The sequence below is a fragment of the Sylvia atricapilla genome, chromosome 23, assembly GCF_009819655.1.
Source record: "Sylvia atricapilla isolate bSylAtr1 chromosome 23, bSylAtr1.pri, whole genome shotgun sequence".
Classification (NCBI taxonomy): domain Eukaryota; kingdom Metazoa; phylum Chordata; class Aves; order Passeriformes; family Sylviidae; genus Sylvia; species Sylvia atricapilla.
Window position 1 is genome coordinate 2,800,093 of NC_089162.1, and position 18,344 is coordinate 2,818,436.

The window sequence follows — 18,344 nt, forward strand, 5'->3', positions numbered from 1 at the left end:
TGCTGCCACAGGCAGGATCAGCACAGACTTTGAATCAGAGGTGGGGGCCGACCCTGCTACCTGCAGGTGACAAAGGGGACAGGAGCAGCAATGGGGTCAGGCACCTCTGTGATGTTCCAAAGGATCCAAGCAGCCTCAAAGTATCAAACAGCCCATGGGCACATCAGCCATAACACAAGCTCATGTGGTAAATCCCAAAGCTGTCCCCACACTTTAACACTGTGGAATACTTACTTCTCCAAGATTCCCAGGCTCGAGATTAACCCTCCATAAAGGCAACACTCGCCTGAGAACCCCTAAAATATATTTAGGGCACAAAGTCTGTGCCTCCTGCCTGGCACTGCAAGCCCAGATGCTGCTGCCAGCTCCCAGGCTCACTTCTGAACGTGGTGCCTGCTCTCTGGGCTTGGCTTTCTCCCTCTCTCCAGGATCCTCATCGCATCGATGCTGTCACCATGTGCTTTAATTAGCACTTCGCTCCAGCCTGGCCAACTCCTGCTTCCAGCATTTGTAAGATGACTTCCCCATCTGTAAATCAGGCACCAGAAGACATCTCCCCCTCCCACACCATCTCTGACATGAGCTCTGCCCTGCTGAGCATCCATCAGATGCTTTGAGGGGAGTCACACCCCTGATGGAAGGTGCTTGGGACACACAATTTTCTTAAAACCAACTCATTTGGCCAGAGCTCTCTCCATGTCTGGTGCCACACTGTTAACTCCCACCACTTCTTGCTTTTCCCTCTCTGCTCAAATCTGCCAGTCCTGGAAATGAAGGTCTCACCTTGTACAGAGTTGAAGTGCATGCGTAGAACTGTAGGAACATGGTTAAAAGTTCGCAACCACGATCTGAGGACATCTTAGACAAGCCACAAAGCAGATAGAAGTCACTTCAAAACACAGAGTCCCACAATGATTTGGGTTGGGAAGGGGCTTTAAAGCTCATCTTGTTCCAAGCCCTGCCATGGGCAGCGTACATTCCACTATTCCAAGTTGCTCAATTAATCTATAATTTAACTAATTAAATTACGTAGGTTTTGTTCCCCCCCTTGATGCTCTGAACTTTGCCCCTCCTCTTCAGAGTGATTAACCATTACTATCACTACTAGGGAATTACTATTTCACCTTAATCAAGACAAAAGAGGAACACGTTTGCAGCCTGTGCTACACAGGTGCAAAAGACTCCAAATAACTTTTATTTCTTGGAAGAGCACGTTCATGATCCTGCTGCTGCCATAAAACTCCCTGCAAGCTGTTCTGGGCAGGAACTCTCTCTGTGCTATACACTCACACAGTGCCTGCCCCAGCCTCCAGGCCCTACTACAATATAAATAATGATAATCCCTCACTCAGCAATACAATGAAACACTTGCATGGTATTAAAAATTATTTAAAATTCATACCTACATTGGGAAATTATTCAGTAAACTCTAATTACTTATCAAAAGCAACGATGATAGTTTTAAGGAGAAGGAGTGCCCATAAATACAGAGCCATAAATAAACTGCTTCTCGGTAGCACAAATTAATTTGTACTTAATTGCTAGAAATTGCTATCAATTACTAAACATTCCTTGCAGAATAGGCAAATTCTTTTAAGAACAATTTCAATTGCTAATTGATGGTCTCTTTTTTAATTTTTTTTCCCTTTTTTTTATCCCTGCTCTTGCCAAGTGCAGGAGACTTCCCAGCCAGTGAGGTTCTGCATTTTTGGGGGGCAGAGAGAGACCTGAGAGGAGCCAAGGACCTGCTCAGACTTCAGAAGGTTTTACCACCTGTAAAACCCTGAAGAGACAGGAAAACCTGTGCTGAGAAACATCCCTGCCATAGCAAGGAGAGTGATTCCTTGCAAAAGACTGAAAGGAGGGAACTGAGAGCTGAAGTTACACATCCATCACACACCCAGGGAGAGAGAAACACCTCCCAGGGACTATGTATCTCCCCTGCCACAACAAAACCTCGGCAGATGCTGAGGGAGGCTCTCCGTGCTCCACTGCCCCTCTCCAGAGCCAGAGCCTGCCCTCAGTGGAGGCTGCAGGAGGATTCTCCCACCCCTGCCGTGTGGCAGGACATGAGCCGAGCCGCACGCCTGGCTGCCACTTCCCACCTCTCCACGCTGAACAGCTCCGCTATCGCTCCTGACTCATTTTCTGGTGTTTTCTGCTTTGCTGTTGGCATAACATCCCATCAGCACAGTTAATTACATCCACGCTGAGTGTGAAGGACAGGCTGAGTCTCGCAAGGAGCCGGCGGCTGTGCAATCCTTCCCGCTGCTCCGGCAAAACAGCTCCCATGGATGCTGACAAACTGCGGTGCGGGGCTGCTGCGTGCGAGACGGCGGCTCCCGTGGGAGCTCCTCCCTGCAACGCCACGATTCGGGATTGCTCTTGTCCCCACATCCCTCTGAATTCCCCTAGTGTCCCTGCTGGGAGCTCAGATTTGTGGCTGCGAACGTCTTGTGTTGGGGATGTCCCATTGCTGGAAGTGTCCAAGGCCAGGCTGGAGCAAAGTGGGATAGTGGAAGGTGTTTCTGCCCATGGGACATGAAATGAGCTTTAAAGTCATTTCTAACCCAGTTCTGGAGCTCTCTGATCTCCCTGACCCTCACTGCCCAAACAGAGGCTACAGAGACTCCCAAAAAAGTTTGCTGGAAGCACAAAATGCAGGAGAAACATCTGCCCACGGCAGCTGATCTGCCCTCTGCCAGCAGAGAAAGGGAGAACAGAAAGCCCTGTTCCCACCCAAACCCACCCTGCTGGTGGACACACTTATACACCCATGGGTGAGGAGCAGAGGAGGGTGCTGGGAAGAGCTGCTCATGTCTACAGCTCGATTAAAGAGAGACCCAGGGTCTCCAGGACTGTCAATCCAACATCCAGGCACCGCTCCATCACCGTCCCCCCAGGAGCGGGCTGACAGTCACAGGGAGCCGTGTGCCAGCCATGACAAGCAAAGCAAGTGACACACACATCTCCTGCTTACAATAACAGCCCTTCCGTGTCTAATCCATCATATTCGATGCAGATCTCTTACCCTGAAGTGTTGTCAATGAGGATTTAATTTAGTGCTAATTAGACAAATATTGCATGTTGAACAGCCATTGATTATTAAGAGACAGGGAGCGTGGCTCGGCTCAGCAGTGTGCACGGACACGCTGGATTATATCCGGGATGAGGCTGGTAAATGTCTTGCTGTTTCTAATCATCAGATAGTAATTAACGTCCAATAACTTGTAACTTGGTTTATCATTATAGATTTAGGAAGGCAGTAATAGTACTGTATGCTAATTAAATATCAATTGATTATTTAAGGCATATAAAGATTTAGCAGCAAGGTAATAGATACACACAGTTGTTAAAGTTTAATATCCATCACACGGCGTTCCCTTGTTCTATTAAGTTAGTGTTTAATGAGAAAGAGTGTTGTTACTGCAGGAAACTTTCGGATGGGAGTGTCCAAAATATTTGGCAGCATGCAAGGTTCAGAGTCTCTCCAAGGAACAAAAAGTCAGGAAATTTGGAGCCTCAGGTGAAGTGAGGTCAAGCAAGAGGTGGTGGCAGAGCCCAAGGCACTCCTAAACCTCCTGTCTGACATTTTGCACCTCAGCTTTCCCCTCAATCCATGCAATCACCACCCAAAAAGAAAGACAAGTTGTTAATTCCCTGCTGGAATAAAACTTTCAAACCCCAGCCCAGAACCTTCTGGAATCCCACCAGCCCACAGGGCAGCCTCATCCAACTGGAAGACATTCACAAGAAGCTGAAGTTTGGAGCAAACTTCCCTAAATAATAATGGGGGGGAAAAAATCAATAGAGCTCTGCCAGCGCCTCTCCCACAGCACCTCCCCAGAGCTGCCTCTCCTCCCCAGGATGGGGTCTGACTCCATGCCCAGCACCAGTGATTTGGGAGGGTTCGGAAGACTGAGCTCCTCCCCATGTGAGAGATAAAACCAGAGATGAGAGACAGAAGCCCGGCATCTGAAAGGGAAAAGATAAATGGCTTCTAAAGGGAAATAACCTGCTGGACTCCATGGGTTTGGCAGCACCCTGCTAAGTGCAGCATCAGTCTTGAAAACCGCTGCAAGCTCAGCAATTGGAGGACAAAGCACAGGATTCAGTGAGTGAGGCAAGCAGATATCAGGGTTTCTTCCCAAAGGGAGCCCAAGGCCCAGGACCATCTGGTTTTGGCCACCCTGGATGGTTCCCAGTTTGGGGAGGTGGGCTAGGAGAGAGATGGAGCAGGGAGAACACCTTTCAGTTCACGGAGCTCCCTCCTGCAGATGGGCTGGCCCCGTCACTGATTTACCAGGCAATAAAAGCAAAATCAAGGAAAATGCCTCAAGTGCACCCCTGAGAGTGTCCAACCTCAGTTATAGAGTCTGGGCAGGCCCCAGCTGCCTCTTAAAAACCTGCCTTGTACACAATGGTTCTGACGTGACTGGGGAAGGGGTCCAGAGGTGGCTGGCTCTGTGATGGGTGCTGGAGCATGACACCCACAGCAAAGAGAGGAGGAAAAGTGCTGCTGCTCAGGGACACCACGGAAAAAGGCAGCAAGAGGCAGCAGGATGAGGCCAGCACCCATCCTGCATCAGGCTGGAAAACCTCATTGCATGGAAGGAAAATCAATGCACTCCATCATGAATCTTCCCACTCAGGGCATGACAGGATGGGGTCTGGAACAGGACATCAGCAGCTGCACATCTCAACTTCAGAAACCTTCAAAGTCCTTGGTGACATCCCAAAATGCCAGTCCTGAGCACAATGGTGCTGTGAACAGGCACACTCCTGCACAGGAAGATTCAGGACATAAAGCCAGTTCCCCAAACTCTCTGTGCGATCCAGCAGGATGTTACTATCCAGCTGCACCCTGAAATTACTGCAAAAGTGGCTTTTCCTACCAGTTGGGAATGGATTTTAGACTGGGCTGGGTCTCAGAAGAAGGGAAGCACCTTAGAACTCCCAGCCTGTTTCCTTACAGCCATCCCAGACAGCAATTCTCTCCTCAAGTTTTCCACTCACTCACAGGGGCAGCAGCTCCAGCCATGTCTGGGTCACCACCTGAGGCACCCCCTGCATCCCCCCTGCCCACCAGGCTCCTTCCCCCCTGCCCACCAGGCTCTTGACTCCATGGCACAAATGAGATTCGATTCGTCTGACACAATTTTTCCTTGACAAATCTCTGCTGGCTGTAGCACAGCTTCTTGTCTGTTCTAGCTGATCACAAATAATTTTGCTTGTTTGCTCCAGAGCTTTGCCAGGATGGAAGGTGAGTGATCTCCTACGATGGTTTCTCTCCCTTTTCTACACCAACCACTATATTTGCCCTTCTCCAAGGGCCTGGAGCATTCCCTGCCCTCTGGGATGAGCAGCAGCAGTCCTGACATCACTCCAGCCACTTCCCTGCAGAGCCAAGCAGGAACAGCATGAGCCCAGGTGATTTATACCAGAACTCCAGCAACAGAGCTGAGCAAAAGCTGAGAGAAACCCCTCTTAAATAGTTTTGCAGTGGAGTTTACCCGAGCTGCAGCAGGCAACAAAGAAACGTCAAGAGCAATGAGACGAGGCAGGCGAGGCGTCGTAGCAGATAAAGGATTCTTCAGGTATGAGACAAAACCAGCTTTGGAAACCTCGCAGAAGTGAGTTTAAAGTCTCCAGAGGATATCAATTGAGAGTCTGTCACTTGGTGTCAGGATAACTTTCTGGACAGCTCTCCGAGCTTGTTAAGCTCTCGCTTGGGCTGCATTTGAGCTCTGGTGGCAGCGCTGTCTGAAAGCACCAGTGCTGAAACCAGAGATGAAAAAGATCTGCTGAGTTCATGCAGCTTTTCAATTATCCCTCCAAAATTCCCCGCCATGACCTACAACACCCTACTGGTGCTGGGCACAGGGAGCTCAGACAGTGCTGCCCCAAGACACGCTCCTTAAAAGAGGGGATGTCTCTAAGCAGGAGCAACACTGAAATTTGTCTCCTCTCACCCCAAAACAGGGGCTGGGGTGTGCAGGAGGGGTTTATGGGCACAGGGTGGGAGGTGCAGGATGAGATGCAGCAGCCCATGTAAAGCAGGTGGCCAAACCAGACGGTCGTAACACTGTCTCAGCATCACAATCTATGGCGCTGGGTAGAAAATAGCCGCTTCCCCCACAGCAATCATTTCATCAAAAACCCTGCAAGACTCCTGCTGTTCCCACTAGCCCTGGATCCCTAACTTTAATTAAGTCCAAAGAGCCTTCCTGCAAGAACAAGGGAGGAGAGGGTGACTCAGACAGCAGTGGGACCAGTCAGTGCAATTATCATACAGTTAAGAATATTAATTAAAACCAGCCCTCCCCCCAGTTAAAAAAAAAAAAAAAAAAAAAAAAAAAAAAAGGCAAACTAATCAATTCTACTTAAAGGATATATGGGAATGAGGAGAAGGAGCAGGGAGGGTGACAGAGACAGAGGTGGGACGCGCTGTGAATGCTAAGAGCTTCCCACCGTGGCCGCTGCCGCAGTCAGCCCCAGGCCTGGCTGCTTCCAACAGTTACTCTGAGTCTCCTCAGAAACGGGCTCAATCTCTCCTTCTACCTGCTGCCGCATCAGAGCAACTCCTGTGATCACACAAAGGACTTTAAATCTCGGCTTTAACTGCCTTGATTGAATTAAATGCAACACCACGGCAAAGCAGGCTCTTCATTTCAGGTACGAGCACGGAGCCCCTGCTCTCCCGCTAACGGCACTCTCCCTCTCTCGGAAATGATGAGTTGCTCATGGGTTATGCTCTTTAAGAAAGGGGAAAAAAAAAAGTCATCTGATAAAGTGGGTTATAAAACTGGTGGTGGTAATAAACGGAGAGCAAGGAGCCTGATGCAAAGCCTGCAGAGAAGGCAGAACCTGCTGTAGGGACACGATATCTGAACCATGATTAATACGTGACCACGGGTGACAGCTCAGCAGCAGTGCAGGTGCCACCCGCAACACAGGGGACAGCAACAGCAGAGGGAAGTCACCCAGACACCAGGGGGAGGATGTCAGGGGAGGATGATGAGTGACTGGCTCTCAAGTGTTGAAGCTGAGGGAGTGGAGGTGCCTGGTTGTCAGCTTCATCTCAGAACCTGCAGCCCGTCACTGGAGATATTTCCACCACTGCAGCTGGGATAAAACCCAACCAAAGTTTCCAGGCAGGATCAACCCACCAGGATGGCCAACCATGGCCTGCCAGTGATGCCCCCACAGCAACCCCAATGAGCAGCAGAGTGCAGAGAAAGCTGTGACTCAGTAGCATTCTGCCACAACAGCCTCTTTGACTGTGGGCACCACACAGGACAGGCCACAGTCTTGAGGGACAAGGCCAAGCAGTGATGTGATGAGATGGGAACAGCCTTGCAGTGACTCCTGATCCACCACCAAAGCTAATGTCTCGTGACTGAGAGCTGCAGGAAAAGGCATCTCAGGTTCCTGGGTTTATGAGAGGAAAGAGAAGAGACACTACAGGAAAGCACTCTGAGTGGAGAACAACTGATGAGAGCACAACTCTGGCACTCCCAACTCCTGCCTGAAACTCTCCCGGCTGTGTCACTCCAAGCCAGAACTGCAGGGACCAGCACCACCACAGACTTATCACAGAGGGTGGAGAAGAGCTCAGCTCCCTCCTCTCCTTCCATGTTCACCCTCCTTTCCTGGGACTCTCCTCTCAGTGAAACAGGGATTTGTAGGAGCACACTCCTGTGGCTCCTACGAGCCCTGACACAGAGCGGGATCTGTCACAAGAAGGTGCCCTGGGAGCATAAACCATTTCTCTTTATCAGCCTCTATTATTATCACATTAATGGAACCTTCACTGGAAGGATGGATGCTCAAGTGCCCAGGAAGCACTCCTGGCTCTTTCCTGCCCCTCCACGGGAGCAGAGCGCTCTGCTGACAAATCCCCAGGAGAATTACAGCCGGGTTCTGGGCGCAGACACGACTATCGGTTCCTTTTTATGAGCCTTCATTGTTATTACCACCTATTTCTTTTTACATTCCTGCCAAAATACCAAACATTAATCTCCCTCGCTCCCTGCAGGCAAAACATGGGTAATTGGATTTATATGGGTTAGAAATTTGTTAGATTTTTATATAAATAAATATATACACACACACACACACATGCACACACAGGGAAAATATAAAAAACCTAGTGAGGGGATGCATTATCCCATTGGAACTCGTATTAACTGGCTGAAGCCAAACCCCCCACATTTCTGTGCTCACTGGTGGGCTTTAGTTTAGGACCTCATCCCTCAATGCTGAACTTCCCACACTGAGAGTTACCAGTCATGGATTTTTCTTTGGTGCACCCTTTGCAATGCCCTGGTTTTACCTTTACCCACTCCCTTCTTCTGCCTGACATTATTCTTTCCCTCTTCCCAACTTTTCTTTCTTTTCTTCCACTTCCTCCCTTCTGGACTCCCATTCCTCTTCTCTCCAGCTCCAGCCTGGAGGCGGCACCACACATAAACCTTGGCACACCAAGAGAAGAAAAAGCAAGATGTGTGACATGTCCTCAAGTGTCCCCACTCTGAACCCACCGGCAGTGGAGATGGCACAAAGTACCTCATCAGCATCAGCACAATTTGCTGATCTTTTACAGGATGAGAAAAAATATCTTAAATTTACAGCTTACACCATAACAGATGTTGTTCTCATTATCCTCCCCCTCCACCGAGAAACAGACTTGGAGACCCATTTGTATCCCAAGGAACAAGTCCGTCAAGTGAGCACAGTCATGGAAACAACTCATTTTAAGCAAATCTTGGGAAATATTCATAGGAAAACAGAAATATAAAATGTGAGTGTTTTGCACTGAGGAGCCAACCTTGAAGGGTTCTGTCAGGAAAGACAAGACCTACATATCAAATCCAACCTGCAGTAAACAACCCGTTACAGGCTGAAAATTGTTGACAGAGGCTGTGGGGAAATTATTTTTCTCATTAAAAAAAAAAAAAAAGAAAAAAAAAGAAGAAAAAACAGCACATCCTAACCCTCAAAGGCTGCTCACAAGGACAGAGGAAGAAGTGATAGTCACCGAATCAGATATTTCTTATGAACTGTCTGCTAGGCTGCAGTATCTAAAGATTATCACTTAAAACAATATGTCCAGCTGTTGTAAAAAGCATCCGTGGTTTAGGGCTGAGGAATGCAAGGAGGAGGCAAACTGTGAGAGCAGTCAAGGGAACAGAGAAACTCTTTGGAAAGCAGGAATGTGAAAGACAGCTACTGTGCCCCCGTTTCGTTTTGCAGCGTTAACACCTAATCCTGTTCCAGAAACAAAGCCCTGAGCTCCTGGAGGAGTGTGCGTGATCCAGGGGAAGGACAGCTATTACCAGGGAGTTTATTATCCTTGCAAAAAGATCTCTGTACCCTATAGCGCCAGGATTACCAACAGTTCAGTCTCATCCCCGGGAGGTAAATATCACCACTTGGAGCTATTTCTGCTTAGTGGAGCTTAAAAACTTCGTGTGGGGAGGTGGGTTTTTTTGCTAGACGAGAGAACCTTCCCAGGACTTGAATCCTGCCCCTGGGAGAGGTGACAGTGAGGGTCCCCTCCTCCCTCTGCAGTGCCCCACCAGCTCGCTGTGCTCTCCAAACCAGCATTTTCTGCAGCAAACCCTCGGTGCTGTGGTTCCAGGCTGTGTCAGCAGGACTCCCCAGCTCTCTGACACTGAGTCCAGCCCTACACCCACATAAAACCTGTCCGGTGCTGGCTCAGCAGAAGGGTTGGCACAGACAGCAGCCCAAGCCTTGCTGGCTGAAGGTGAATTCCCCAAAGCCAGCCCTGAATCTCCTCAAAGCTAGACTGAGATCTTCCCCTTGCACGGCAGGACTGTGCTCTTGGAGCAGGGACAACCAGTGTTGGGGACAACCAACTGCAGGGAACACCATCCTCAGGGACAACCAACTGCAGGGACAATGAGCCACGGGGAACACCAGCCTTAGGGACAACCAGCCTAGGAACAACCAGCCTCAGGGAGAATGGACCACACGGAACTCCAACCTCAGGGACAATTACCCCGGAACAACCAATCTCAGGGACAATCAGCCACAAGGACAGCAAACAGCAGAGAACACCATTCTCAGGGAAAATCAACACAGAAACAACCAACCTTAGGGACAATGAACCATGAGGAACTGGTGTTCCTTGTGAGGAACAACCAGTGACAACCAACCTTAAGGACAATGAACCACGCGGAACACCAGCCTCAGAGACAACCAGTCTCAGGGACAACCAGCCCAGGAGCAACCAACATCAGTGATAACCAACTTTAGGGACAATGAACCACGAAGAACATCAGCCTCAGGGACAATCAGCCCAGGACCAGCCAACACCAGTGATAAACAGCCCCTCACTGCACAACCCAAGACTTGACCTCACACAAACCAGCCAGCCCTGACAAGAGCTGGAGACCAACATTCACCCCACAGGGAAGGACACCAGTACTTAATCCTCCCTCCAGCACGTCCCTCCCTGATGCCAACAAGGACAACAGCGTGGGGGGACTTGTGAGGCTGCTCCAGCCCCACCACGGTGGGAAGGGGCACAGCCAGGGACATTGGTACCAGCTCCATGGGCTCAGCATTTTGGCAGCATCATCGGTGCAGCAGGCTGGGGAGGAAGGAACCCTCCTGCAACCCCCTGACCTTTCTCCAACCAGCCTTCCAGCGGCTGCAATATTCAGTGAAATTAGCGGGCACTGTAATTACAACTATCAGGAGCAGATAAGACAAGTTAAATACCAGCTACCTAGGGAGAAATTATTATGCCAGCCAGGAGGATCCAAATGCCAGAATCCGTGGCTGTAATTTCCCTGAGTCGCCAATTACAGCTCTGCCACGCAGCGAGCTCTACCTTGGAAACGGCAGGTATATATTTAGCTGCTCCAGAAAACTTTTTGGGCAGGAGAGGAGGGGGGGGGGAAAGGAAGGGGCAGCAATGGAGCAAGTCCTCACTAATCTGCTCTGCGCTAATCCCCACGCTTTTAGCATTTTCACACAAAGAGCGGTGACTCTCTTCCCGCTCCCCAGCAAGGATTTAACAGCAGAGACGTGGCTGCATTAACGCTTCTTTTCTCTGCCGGTCCGTGGCCGCTGTTGCAGGGCGGCAGGTGAGTGTCACAACCCCCATTAACAGGTAGGTACACAGAATATCAGCAGTTTGACTGAAAAAGAGGTTAAAAAAAAGAAAAAAAAAAAAAAAAGGATTTCCTGACTTCCCAGACCTATGCCTGGAGACTGTGGTCCCGCTGCCTGCTCCTGCTGGTTGGATTTTACTGAGGTCTCGTCGTGTGATGGGAAATAGACTGCGGTAGGTTATTACACCAAAAGGGGAAAAAAAAAAAAAAAAAAAGAAGAATCAAAGCAGCATTGTCAGAAATAATTAAAACTATAATTGCAAAAATAAATGGAAGAACAGCATCTCATGATGTTTTATTCGGGCTTTTTATTTTTAATTGGAATTGTTCTCACACTCGCTAATTGACGGAATACAGCCAGGCACGGAGTCTCGGATGCGAATCCTGACTTCTTGGTCTCCTTCATGGACAGGCAGTGGGAGAGGCCATGGGTTCACCAGAAGCAGACAAGCCCAGGGGATTTGACTTGAAATTTTGCCCTTATATACAGAGATAAAGCAGCTCTGTATTATTTAGTTTGGAAAAAAGCCTAATGATACCTGCCTTGGCATCACCTGTGAGTATTCCTCTAATCATCACTGATAAACCACTGCTCTGGGGTCATTTTACAGATGGGGAAACTGAAGATGAGAGCAACAGAGGGGCCTCCTGAAGTCCTGGTGTCCCTATGGTGACAGCCATGGAGAAAACTCAGCACACTCCATCTCCCAGCTAATCCCTCCAACCTCTAAAATGCACTCTCTCCCTTAAAAAAACCAAACAATATTTCTTAAATACAGATAAAACTATAAAGCCCTGAAATTTGGAGCAGCTGGTGGTTTATGTCTTTATGAACTGTACTGATGGTGCTGTAAAGGTCGGTTTGCCAGCGGCACAGCGGGACGATCCCGTTCCCATCCCCGTTTTAACACCATGGGAATATTGGCCACAGTTTCCCCTTCAGCTCATGGAGATGTTTCCACCACTGTGATGCAGCTGGGATAAAACCCAACCAGGGTTTCCAGGCAGGACCAACCCATCAGGATTGGCCAACCCTGGCCTGCCAGTGATGCCCCCACAGCAACCCCAGGACACACATCCAGTGAACGGCATGTGAAGAAAGCCAAGACTCAATGGAATTCCTCCCAAAAGCAGGAACTTAATCATTGTCTCCACATCAAATCCCAGCTGGGAGATTAAAAAGTGACCATCTCCAACATCCCTGGTGGTTCCCAGTGTGCTCCTTGTTCTGTTCCATGTCCCAAACTGGACACGAGTTTGGGACACGTAACACGAGTTACTCCTGCCGTCTCAACACCTGAGCTTTGTGTTCCTGAGTCAGGGAAGAGGCAGTTTGGTTTTATTTTTAAGAGTACATAGATAATTTCCATGCTGCCCTTAGTTCCCGGGAGAGGAAAGGTGCCTGAGTATTATGGGAATTGTTTGGTTCTTACAATAAAAAGGAGTGAATTACCAACAATCTCTGTTAATGACAGAAATTATTTGTTGCTGATCTAAGATGACCTGCAAGTTGCCTGTAGGTGGAGCCTGAGTTTCTGCAAGGATTATGCTGAGCCTCCCTCGGAAAAAGGGTGGAGAGCTGGAAATGGAAGAGCCCAAAATCCAATACAGGAAACCCACAAGCAGCCTGAAAAGCCTCCAGGTTTCCTTCACCACGTTCACACATGTCTGCTCGCTCTCCCAGCTCCTTTCTGCAGTTCAAGGGGTGGTTAAAGGGCTGATATTGGAAAGCAAAGAGCTTCCACCAACCCTGCAGGAGCCAGGGAGACGCACAGGCTGAGCCCATCTCACGACCAGGATGAGGGAGAGGACCTGGGCATCCAGACCTGGCAGGACTGGGGCTGATTCTGCAAGAGCTACACACTGGAAATACAGCTCTCAGTTTTTCCAAGCTCAATTCTTCATCTGAGCCCCAAGAAAAGTGCCATTTGCTGGGAGGAAGGAGAGTACACCACCATCTCCTCCTGTGCGTGCACAGGAGAAAACGATTTTTGTTATTTAACAATAAAACCACTCACTGGGGAAGACTTCCCAGGGCACTTTTCCCTGCCTGGCTCTTCACAGGAAAGCACAGTCTGCAAATAACTATCAGCCTCATCCTCAAGATGCTCCATCTTTGTCCTCCTGCATTCAAGCCCCCACTGATGCCACCTCTTGGGCTTGATGTGTGCAGTTCTCTGCCCATCTCCAGATCCCAAGGGGAGATGGAAAACCACTTGCCACCCAGAGGCTGCAGAGGGGCAGCAGCAGGGAAACAGGGAGAGCAGGGAAGGGAAAGACCACTGGGCAACAGCAGTGCAAGAAAAGATGGAGCAGACTGGGAGCTAATGGGAGCTGGAGGCAGAAACCCACCTGCTGGCCTTGAGGAGAAGAAGGGAGGGGGCAAAAGCATGGAAAAGATGCACTGGAGAGCCTGGGCATGAGCAGATTCAAAAGGGGGAAATGGGTAAAACCATGTGCTTTTGGGGCAGGGGCTTCCCATAAGTGGCAGCATTTGGGGGATGCAGAGTTTCTTATGGGAAGGCTAAAATTTCCCACCACTCCGGGAATGCTTCGCAAAAATCCCCTCCTGCAAATAGCACAGAAAAGGGCACAGAAGCTTAGAAATAAATAAACAAATGGTGGGTGGGGGAAAGAAAAAAAGAAAGGAAAAAAAAAAGTAGGGAGATAAAAAAATAAAAATAAAAATAAAAATAAAAATAAAAATAAAAATAAAAATATAAAAAAGCAAAGAAAAAAGCAGATCCAAGTCAGCCCTCTGCTGGCAGCAGGCTCGGCTGGATTTGCAGGGGCTCCCCAGGGAGAAGGCACAGGCACCCATCCTGCTCTGGGCGCCACCAGCATCGCCTCCGAGAGCCCCAAAGCCTCACACTTCACTATGGAGACAAATTCCGACAGCGAGGAAAAGACTGCCAGGGCCAAAGGCACCTCTCCGGGGGATTGTCCTTCTTTTAAACTGTCTTGCTCACACAGCTCAGGTTAATCATCATTGCAGTTCAATTAGGAAGAGCACAAGGAGACAGAGCCCTCTGCTCTCCAGCTGTGCCCCAGCCCCAAGGCACACGGGGTGATGACGAGCGTGTCCCAGCGGGTCCCTGGCAGGGACAAAAGAAAAGGGACAGCATCCCGAAGCCTGGCAGTGGCCGTGACGGGAAGAGGGCAGACAGACAATCAACACCTCCCTCCGCAGCGCGGAACCCACAGAACCTCCAGCCGGAGCCTGAATCCCATAACCACCAAACACTTTCCCCTACAAAGCCCATCTCAGGCACAGAAAACCTGCCCGGCCCAGGTGAGAACAGCACCCTCTGCTCAAACAGCAGCAGCTCCTCAGCCCCGCGCCGGCTCGGCTGCTCCCGGAGAGCGTGACGGGCTCTGCCTGTGCCATCCCCACGCCTGGCTTTGGGAAGAGCAGCTGCTCTCTGCTGCAGCCCTGCTCCTCCGGTCTGAGCCAGGGAGCAGCCAGCCTCGGCTGGGGGGCACACGCTGCTCGCTGGTGCCGACAAACAGACAGACAGATAGACAAACTCCTCCGGGCTCTCTTGCCCCCATCATCCCCGAGCTCCTTCCCCAAGTCCCACGGCTCCCGGATTAACCAGCTCCGGTCCTCCCGGGGCCGCCTGGAGCACGCACAGCACGACTCAAGCCCGAGCCAAGCTCTGCCTCCCCTCTGCCCTCCAAAACCAGGCTGGGCTGCTCCCTGCTCGGCCGGCCCCGCTGCTGCAATGCCTGTGCAGGGCTGCTGTGCTACCTGGGCAATGCACCGCGTACACCTGTAACTCATTCAGGGATGCTCGGCTGTGCTGCGCGGCACAGGAGTGACCCATCTGCATATCAGCCGCCTGTGTTTCTCCTACAGCAAACAACGTAAGGGAAAGCATCCATCAGAATTCATAAGATGCACCCCTGGAGTAAAAGATTGATTTGATATTAACGGATTCGTGCGGAGACTATAAAGTGATGGAGGCAAGCACTGACACCTCGGAGGCATCGCAGCCCTGGAAAGCTGCTGGCAGCGCAGCCTGGCACCGGTGCCTGGAGCACGGACCCCTCTCCCCTCCCACGCGGGCACAACTTTGGGAGTGTCAGGCAGCACTAACTCACTGTCTGCCACCTCAACCCCTGTGTCGGCTCCTCGTCTGGCACCCGCAGCCCCCCCAGGAGGTCGCCGGCCCCGCGCTGCAGCCCGAAAAGCACCGGCGCACCCGTCCCTCCAAAACCGCTCCGACGGCGTGACCCCACCGCGACGGGGACAAGCTGCATCCAGAGCGTCCCCAGCCGCGATGGGGACAAACCCTTGGGACACGTGCAAAGTCTCCAGTTGATCCCAGGACCAGAGGGCACAGAGCGTCCCCCAAATGCCTCAAGCAGGACCCCCCGACCCCCCCCAAGGCCCCAGCCCAGCTGCTCCTACCTGAGCGTGGCGCTCTCCCCTTGCCGCACTGTCACGTTGTCCATGGCTTTGGGGAAGGTGGCATCTCCGCTGCGCACGGGCACTCCTGCGGGCACAAGGAAGAGCAGCCTGAGACAGAGGACGACCAGGCACCTCCAGGGCAGGGCCAAGCACCCACCGACCCCCATCCTGGGCAGCGGGGACTTTTCCAACAGGCAAAAAACACACCCGACAAGGCGAAAAGGGGGAAGGGGCGGGTGGAGAGGAGGGATGGGGGGGAGCAAAACCACCGGGGCGAGCGCTGCGGAGCTCCACGGAGATCAGGAGAGCCCCCGGCAAGGCTGGCTGCGAGCGCTGAGCCTGCCGAGCGGCATCGGAGGGAGTCCCGCTGTCCTCGGGCGAGGGAGGAGGACGGGAGGGCCGGGGGGGAGGAGGAGGAAGAGGAGGAGAGAAGGTGCGGAGCACGAGATGAAGGTCACAGATGTGTGGCTGCTGGAGACGCTACTTTCAGCTGCAGCTGGGCAGGCGCTGCGGAGATCTGGCATCAAAAGTTTATAACCCACGGAGGAAACGTGAGTGTCTGTGAAAGGAGGGAGAGGGCGGCATCGGCATCGGGGAGGGGACAGCGGGCCGGGGCTGGGCTGTTCTCCGGCTCTTGAGCTTTTGTTGAAATCACAGAAGGAAAGGAAAATTTAAAAAAAAAAATACAAAAAAATATTTTAAAAACCCAATAAAGCTCCCCAAAATCCTGGTTCTGTCGCAAGATCGAAACTTCCCCGCGGAGCTGCAGGCGATGTCCCCGATGCTCCTCGGCTGTGCCCAGAGGGTGCCGGAGCCCCCGCGGGGCCGGTGGCAGCTCCGGCTGCGGCTCAGGAGCGCAGCGGGGCGCGGGGGGGCGGCGGCAGCACCCCGGCCCCGGCCGGCAGCATCCCCGGGGTTGTCATGGCAGCGGCTCCAGCGCTGCCCGGCGCTCGGCTCCCGCACGGCCCGAGCCCCGCACACGGGCGGGCGGCGGGCGGCAGCGGGGCGGGATGCGCAGGAGGACACGCACATTAACCCCCGCCGCGCCGCGCTCCCGCACAGGGACCGGGGCTGCCACCAGCCGAGGGACCCCCCAACCCTAAACCCGCTTCAGCCCCGCTGCAGAGGGGGCTTTTCTCGCACCACGCACCCCTGAGCCTTCCCCGGGGCCCCTCAGGAGCAGCACACCCTCGTCCCCTTCAGCATCTTTCCCTGCATCCACTTGTTGATCCCCCTGTGGGGGACTGGCTCCACTTTTCCTGTGAGAAACAGGGTCCTGTCCCCACGTCCTTGCTCCATGGGATGGTGTAAGGCAGCTCCAAAGCTTCTGCCTGTGCTGTCCCTGCTCCCTGGCTCTGAGATCCCTGATTTAGGAAGCCCAAGGGCTTTCCACCCTGCCACTCACAACAGAGCATCAACAATAAATGTCAACAAATTTCCTCCTTTGGAGACACCCACAGACCACCATTTATCTCCTCAAAGAGCAACTGAGGGCACCAAGACCTTGCTGGCCATCCAGACAGACACATCTGTGTGTGCCCACAGAAGAAAACTAACCCCACACTGCCAGTGTTCCTCACACAGTTCCTCACTCCCAGGCTGGACCTTGGCTGGATGGCTTCCTCCAGGACATCTGCCTCCTCTACTGATGCATTCCAGTGAACCTGCTCCTTCCAGAGGGAAAATAACCACCAGAAAAGGAGTCTGAGCTAATTCAGGACCCCGACCTCATCCAGAGATCCAAACAAGCTGTTAGACCTGATAAAGGGGTTTTGCAAGGGGTTTTCAGTGATGTCAAGCCCAATTTTCAGCAGAGCAGGTCCTCTGTATGTGGCAATGGCACTCAGTGACCCTAAACATGCACTAGCCACGGGCTGGCACTGCAGAGATGTGCGTTGGCACCCAGCACCAGCTCCAGCACCAGAGGGATGCTGGCTGCAGCTTGGATAAATAGGACAGCCTGGGAGCCCCGGGAGGCTCGGAGAAAAGCAGGGCTGAGTTCTCCATCAGAAAGCTCTTCAGCTGCTGAAAGGTTGGCTTAACCCTGAACGTGCAGGTTGGCTGCTCCCATGCCTGGGGTTCTTTGGGGCTGCTGGGAGGATGGGAGAGGAAGGACACTCCGTCTCCTTCCTGAGCTGCTCCACTCTGGCACAGAGGAGCCGTGTCTGCTGGAAGGGAGGAAGCAGCAGGAGCCCCCAGCAGTGAGACCAGAGGTGCTGCTGAGTCTCACCCAGCAGCAGGATGGGCTCCAGGGGACAAGGATGCTGCAGGCACCACAAGCTCTGCTGGGTGAAATGGTGTTTACCCCTTGGGATAGAAGCTGTAGATGTAGAGTGCACGTAGCACAAAGCCTGCCAGAGCCAGAGCAGTCCAGAAGAGGGAAGATTTATAGAGGAAAAAAGCCTGTCTGCCTCACAAAGAGACTCTGAGGAGGCTGGAGAGCCATGGATCCATGAACGGATGCAAAGGCAGGGAATAAATGGACAGACAGACATAGAACTAAACTGGCTGCTACAGACAGGTAAGAGGACATGGGGCATCAGGGAGGGGAAAGAGAGAGGGCTGGAAAATTAATGTGATCCATATTTATGTAACTGGGTAGGGACCCAACAGCCTGGAATGGCTGTGCAGGAGACATGGCTCAACCACGCTCATCCCAGAGGCCACTTTGGACACCCAGCAGTGCTGCAGGCAGCCAGAGCAGCCTCTCCTGGCTTGGTATCCTGGGCCACCCCATCACAAACCTGTCCCATTCCCACTGCTGGGGTTAACGGTACCTCCCCAGT

General features: G+C 51.9%; 1 protein-coding gene across 4 annotated transcripts in view; it reads right to left on the reverse strand.

The window, feature by feature from the left end:
* Window positions 1-18,344, reverse strand: part of LOC136371028 (opioid-binding protein/cell adhesion molecule homolog) — a 297,400-nt gene that overhangs the window by 90,436 nt on the left and 188,620 nt on the right. For 2 of the 4 annotated variants that reach the window (XM_066334822.1, XM_066334823.1), the window contains exon 2: window positions 15,559-15,643. In XM_066334822.1, the coding sequence (XP_066190919.1) occupies window positions 15,559-15,643 (85 nt within the window). Of the gene's footprint in view, window positions 1-15,558; window positions 16,403-18,344 lie in introns of those variants that run through there. The other 2 variants (XM_066334820.1, XM_066334821.1) reach the window with 2 other exon arrangements.